This window comes from Pinus tabuliformis, chromosome 3_2, assembly GCF_031772625.1.
Source record: "Pinus tabuliformis cultivar Carrire ecotype Pingquan chromosome 3_2, CPIR1, whole genome shotgun sequence".
In the NCBI taxonomy this organism is placed as follows: Eukaryota; Viridiplantae; Streptophyta; class Pinopsida; order Pinales; family Pinaceae; genus Pinus; species Pinus tabuliformis.
Genome location: NC_142302.1, coordinates 931558656 through 931564899, shown reverse-complemented (window position 1 = coordinate 931564899; position 6244 = coordinate 931558656). Strand labels below are relative to the sequence as shown.

Below are 6244 nucleotides of genomic sequence, written 5' to 3'. Positions count from 1 at the left end.
AACATGAAAAGTTTTGATCACTTCCATGACATTTTTCTCTATAAGATAAATTTCCTCCAACATTATTGAAAGTGACATAGAAAAACCTTAGTTAAAATATAAATAAGTTATAAACCTTTTAACCTTAAAAAACACGAACAATCCCACGCCATGTCCTTTTCCCAAACCCTACACAAAGAAGCACACTTTACAATGTCCTTTTGCCAGAATTTAGTTGTCCAAATTTGTTCACTAGCATTTTTACTTCATGTTAACGTTTTGACCTTAAAATTCTACCTTCCAAAAACACAACCACAACCCCACACAAAGAATCACAATGTGCAAAGTCCTTTTCCCAGACCAACCCCACACAAAGAAGCACAATTCGCAAAGTCCCTTTCCCAGACCCCACACAAAGAAGCACAATTCGCAAAGTCCCTTTCCCAGAAGATAGTTGTCCAAATTCAAAATCAACGGCAGAATGATTCGAGATGAAAGCGAAACTATATAGCCAAGGAAACTACTTGTCCTGTTCTACTCTAACAATTAGATATGGTAGTTAATGTTCTCATCCACATGACCATTATCTACCATTATATATCCAACTAATGAAACCAACAAAGAGATCATCTTTCATTTAGCTATTATCCTTCCTAATTCAATTGCCATGAAAACCAAAAGATATCACTTTCATTGAAGCAAAACCATACACCAAATCCATATTGTATCCGCATTGTATGAACCCCACAACCATTCCTATATCCTTTATTATATATTCCAAAATTTAAAACACATTCTCATCCATGCACCAACATCATGGAAGGCCTGCGTTTTTCTGTCATGCAATGATATCATCTAATCATGTTCTTTATTTGAATTTAAAAACAAATAATTCTCCGCGATCCATTATCACTCACCCCAAATTTATCTATAAGAAATTCAAAGACATCGAAGAAGAATAGCTAACTATTGTAGCTTAGTGAGTAGAAGCCATATGGGCGATCAGATCTACCACTCGTGTACTGCAAAACACAGAATCAAAGAAACCAAATTAATATCGCAAGCACCGAAGTAATACTTTTGAAAATCAAGAAACCCATTGAGCGTTCATCAAATATACTGCGGGTTAAATTCTCACCTGTATCCCCATTCGTTGTCGTACCATGACACTAATTTCACAAAATTGTCACTCAATGCTATGCCCGCCTGTGCATCAAATATGCTTGATCTACAACGATGAACAATATCCAGTCAATATCACAACTAAAGCGCATGGATAGAACAGAAACGAACTGAATGTTTTGGACAAATTTGAACATACCGACTGTCCCCAATGAAATCTGTAGATACCACAGCGTCCTCTGTGTAACCAAGAATTCCTTTCAATTTTCCCTCAGATTCCTCCCTATAAAATGAAATGTACCATATATAGTTAAAATGAAATACACAACCTCGAACTTATTCCTGGCAGAGATTGTGTATATCCTGATTCCTTCCTCTTCTTAAGGGGTAACTGAGATTACTTACTTAATGGCCGCCTTGATCTCGTCGTAAGTGGCAGACTTCTCAAGTCTAACAGTCAAATCAACAACTGAAACATCTGGTGTGGGTACTCGGAAGGCCATTCCAGTCAACTTTCCATTAAGAGCTGGTAGAACCTTGCCAACAGCCTTCAAAAAATACAATCACAATTAGTAGCTGTGAGAACATAGAAGGTGATGCTGGTCGGGATTCATATTAACAAAATTACAAGAAAAATATGCAGAACCCAACTAGATTACAGAGAATTACACAGTTAATGTTTCTTCAAAGAAATCCAATAAATAAATAAAACCTAATCACCCTAAGCATGGGACAATATGCTAAAATGCGAAAATTAGGTAAGAAATAAAAAATATTAAATTCAAATGGGATCCAATGTCAAGCAACTGTGTTGTTGCGCCTACTATAAAGAAGTGGTACTTCCCATTTGCTCTCCTAAGTCACCTAACCGTCAAGGGTAACCATAAGGATGAACAAACACCAGTGGAAAATAGAAACAGACAAGCTTAGCAAAGTGGGCTTTACAAAGAGATAATTTGGATGTAAAGATAGGAAAATCGTGAGCCCTAGGTTTCGAACAATAGTGCACTTTCATGATTGCGTGAGAAGCCGTATTTTGTAACAAGCTGTATTTTGTAACAGTGCACTTTCATGACTTGAGTAATGGTAACGAGCTGTATTTTGTCACTTGACACGGTAAGGTGGTAGTCTCACTGTTTGTTGCTCAAGTAAGACCCTGGTCATACTAAGTTTTGTTCAGGTAAGGTCCTGATCATAACTTCCCATGAAGAGAAGACATTTCAGGTTTCTCAGAGCTATCTTGAAGCAGTAAATCAATAAAACTAACCTTATAAAGTGTTTAATGTAAATGATAATCACCAGAATAAAATATTTACTGATGGTTTTAACTTTTAAATATGTTTAATCATCATTGATAATTTGTTGTTTCCTACCTTAGCTGCTCCTGTACTGCTAGGAATAATGTTAAAACCAGCTCCTCTGCCACCTCGCCAGTCCTTGTTTGATGGTCCATCAACTGTCTTCTGTGTTGCTGTTTACATACAGAAACATAAATCAATGCAGCTTGCAGACACCTTGTATCAATAAAATGCAAGGGCATAATACTAGATCATAGTAAGTGTACCTGTGATGGAATGGACAGTTGTCATGAGACCTTCAACAATGCCAAACTTGTCATTGATTACCTGCCAAAGAAAACAGAGTGTTTTTGTTCTCTTTTAACATATAGTTCCTCCCCAGCCATATGTAATTTTTCTCATATAAATACACCTATACGATGAAAACTGTGATAATTCAGTAAAAATATCATTGCAAACCTTAGCCAAGGGAGCCAAGCAGTTAGTAGTACAGCTTGCATTTGAAACGATGTTCAAATCAGATTTGTATTGGTGCTCATTAACCCCAACAACAAACATAGGCGCATCCTTGCTGGGAGCTGATATAACTACTTTTTTAGCACCTGCCTGTTAGAAATCAACAAAGAAATTTTATTACATGGAGTTCAAATTGTAATGGACAAATTGTAATTTCCATTGTTGGAGTTTATACCGTTTGAAATTTACAAAATTAAATATGTTAAAATCATAGAATAGATTGTTCTCCAAAGACACTGAAAACAAACATGTTATTCTTTAATCACCTCGTCAATTTCAAATAGTCACAACTATGAAGCAATTTTAAGGTAACCTTTCATGAGGTGACTGCTCAATTTGAAAGAAGTTTCAACTTAGAATAGGGTTGGTTATGCCGATATCAGTCAACATTGTCAATTTTATAAATTGAAAAAGAGCCAAAGCGGACTTGCTATTGCCAAATCTCCTTGCTCATGTAGGGACTTGCTCATGTAGGGAGGGAGAAGTATGTAAGGTATTACATGTGACAACTCTTTCTTTCTTTTTTCCGGTAGTTCACGGATACCCGCAGTCACTAGGTGGCCCCCCTACGTACTAGGTGGCCCCTACGTCCAAGGAAGTATCTGAGTTTGATCAAGGTGTCAAGCCTCGCGGCCAATAGCTTGATCTAACCTCAAGGGCTTTAGGGAGAATTGACCCAAACCACGAGACACTTGTTTGACCAGTTGAAAACTCCTTAGTTACCTCAAATATCATTTATCAACTTTTATATCATTTATCAACTTTTAGATATATTGTATTTTAAATTATAGCTCGATGAACTTCGGGAAGAATTGACCATGTGACCTCCCAAACCTCCCAAACCACAAGGCACTTGTTTGACTAATTGAGCTAACCCTTGGGCTATATGACTAATTGAGCTAACCCTTGGGCTATATGAAAACTCATTAGTTACCTCAAAATGGTCAACTTTTAGATACATTGTATTTTTTAATTAGTAACATATCGGATCAAATTTTTTAATTAGTAACATATCGGATAAACTTTGAAGGAAAAAATCCGAAAAAATCAATTATAATTGAATTGTTGAATGGTAATATTCAAACCTTCAAGTGAGCAGCTGCTTTCTCTTTGTCGGTGAAGACACCTGTGGATTCAACCACATACTCTGCGCCGACCTCACCCCATGGTATTTCCTCAGGATTTCTACAGTTTTAAAACCAAAATGTGAACAGTTGGACAAATGGGAACAAATAGACAATGTCAGCGCTCACACTCTGTTCATGCCTAAGCTCAAGCAGTAACTGACCTGACCTACGAAACTGTTATTGATCTCCATAAACAAGTGTTTTACCTGAAACCGAATACAGCAACAGATTTTTCTCCGAAGAGTAAAGTTTTCGAGTCTTTGACCTTGACTTCATGATGCTTCCACTGTCCGTGGACACTGTCATACTTGAACATATAATTCTGAAAAATAACAGAGGCACAAAAATTACTGCAGAGATTTTGAGTGGGCAAAATATGGTAGAAGAAAGCTATCAAATGAGCTAATAAAATCTTCCTGTTTCAGTTTGTCTGTAAAACATAAATGCTGTTGGGAATAAATCGAAGAACAAAAAATGCAAAACGAAGAACAATCTTCAGGTAGACGATCCAAAATTCATCAGGAGAATGATGTGCAAATACACCTAAATTTCAATGAAGAATTCCTCCTAGATAGATAAATAAGGAAGAAGAGAAAAATTGCTCATTTAAAAGGACTTTGCCAAAGAATAATGTATTCATTATACAAGCGGACTTTGCCAAAGAATAATGTATTCATTATGCAAACGAACTCAAATATTCTTGAAAGATACCGTATATAATGATCGAGCAGGATTTGAAGAGAGCAAATCAAGCCTTGATAACATTTCTGGCTTCAGGGTTTCATTCCTAGAATATACTTTATAATGACAAGAGAATAGAGCTAATCAGAATTTTAAATATGCCAAAGATCTGTATTTTCAGTGATTGATTCTGTGTCAATGATCCGTAAATCGATCAAACTTGTCCGCAAAGAGTATTCTAAAGTGTCTGCAGAAATGCTTTATCAATATCAAGTTCAAAAGAAACACAGATTAGCGGCTATAATATGCATTTGCTGTAAACGAGGGTTTAATCGGCAATCTAAAAGACTAAAACTGCAAATTCATAAGCCGTCGAGAGCCAAAGAAAAGTAACTAGATAAATAGGAGGATCTGCTTTGTTACTAAAATGCTTAAATAACAGCAATTATCTTCCAAATACAGCTTTAAAATCAACCGATTATACAAATAAATCCCTCAATCTCATCCAGTAAGTCATCAAAAGAAAAAAAATCCTCAGACCCGTGCACAAAGCTACAAAATCATGTCGAAATGCTTCAACAGAGTCGTAAGACGGCAACCAGCATATGTACCATATAATCGGTAGAAATGAACGGGTCATTGACCGCCACAAGCTCAATATCATCGCGAGTCAAAGCCACACGGGCGACGAGCCTTCCAATTCGGCCAAAACCTGCACAGCAAAATTCCACCGTACATCGCCAAATAAAAGATCAGAACAACGGACGAAAACAGAGAAAACCACCAACGCACAAACCCCTGTTAAATCTCAGTCGAGTAATTACCATTGATTCCGATCTTGATCTTCCCAGTAGAACCTGGACATAGCGATGCCGCGACAAACAGGAAAGAAAAAACAATTAAAGATCAAAAGAAATGAAAAACGTATCAGCAAATAAGATTTAACATCCCTTTGCAGATAAAGTCACATCAGCAAATAAGACTTAACATCACTTCGCAGAAAGTGACTCACCCATTGTCAGATACAGAACTTGATAGCTGAAATATTTTACTAGAAACAAGAGAGCGAGCTGAATTATGGCTAGAAGTGAGGGACAGATAGGCCCTTATATAGATATTTTCGAAATATCAAGATTTGGACCTTTGAGCATTACCAACCTCGGTCATTAATATTTTAGTGTTCCAAGTTCCCACGTTTTGAGATATTACGGAGTCGTAGACTTCACGATAGTTGCTAACTGTCTGCGCTGGCGTTTCTGTAGTGGAGTTATGGCTTTATTATCTATGACGTGTCTTACTATTTTGGCAACACACGTAAGGGATGTAACTTTATGGTGGTTCGTGTAATAATTATATAAATCGAATAATTATTATTATTATTATGGAATTTTAAGGAGCGACCAAATTAGTGTAAATTAGTGTATGAGATTTTTTTTTGACAAATTTTATGGAGTTATTTACGAGATAAAAAGGGTTTAGGTTTAATAAGTTTTTACCATTTTGATGGCGGTATTTCAAATA

General features: G+C 36.4%; 1 protein-coding gene across 2 annotated transcripts; it reads right to left on the bottom strand.

Moving 5' to 3' along the window:
- Positions 1–647: 647 nt before the first annotated feature.
- Positions 648–5855, bottom strand: LOC149183701 (glyceraldehyde-3-phosphate dehydrogenase, cytosolic-like). Of its 2 annotated transcripts, XM_089417219.1 has the most exons (12): positions 5736–5855; positions 5548–5580; positions 5335–5435; positions 4249–4364; positions 4001–4100; positions 2859–3005; positions 2666–2726; positions 2475–2572; positions 1507–1649; positions 1301–1384; positions 1118–1207; positions 648–1001 (listed from the first exon to the last, which is right to left on the bottom strand). In XM_089417219.1, exons 1-12 carry the CDS (start codon positions 5737–5739, stop codon positions 956–958), a joined length of 1023 nt encoding a protein of 340 aa, XP_089273345.1. In that variant the 5' UTR covers positions 5740–5855; the 3' UTR covers positions 648–955. The 2 variants fall into 2 exon arrangements, with proteins under 2 accessions (XP_089273345.1, XP_089273346.1); XM_089417220.1 differs by lacking the exons at positions 5335–5435; positions 5548–5580; positions 5736–5855 and adding an exon at positions 4754–5277.
- Positions 5856–6244: the final 389 nt, after the last annotated feature.

Bases quoted from the DNA above. Each gene is read 5' to 3' on its own strand.
- LOC149183701 (XM_089417219.1), bottom strand. The intron at 5,436-5,547 runs GTAATTACTCGA...TTTGCTGTGCAG, and splicing joins GATCAAGATCGGAATCAATG to GTTTTGGCCGAATTGGAAGG. The intron at 4,101-4,248 runs GTAAAACACTTG...TTAAAACTGTAG, and splicing joins GTTGCTGTATTCGGTTTCAG to AAATCCTGAGGAAATACCAT.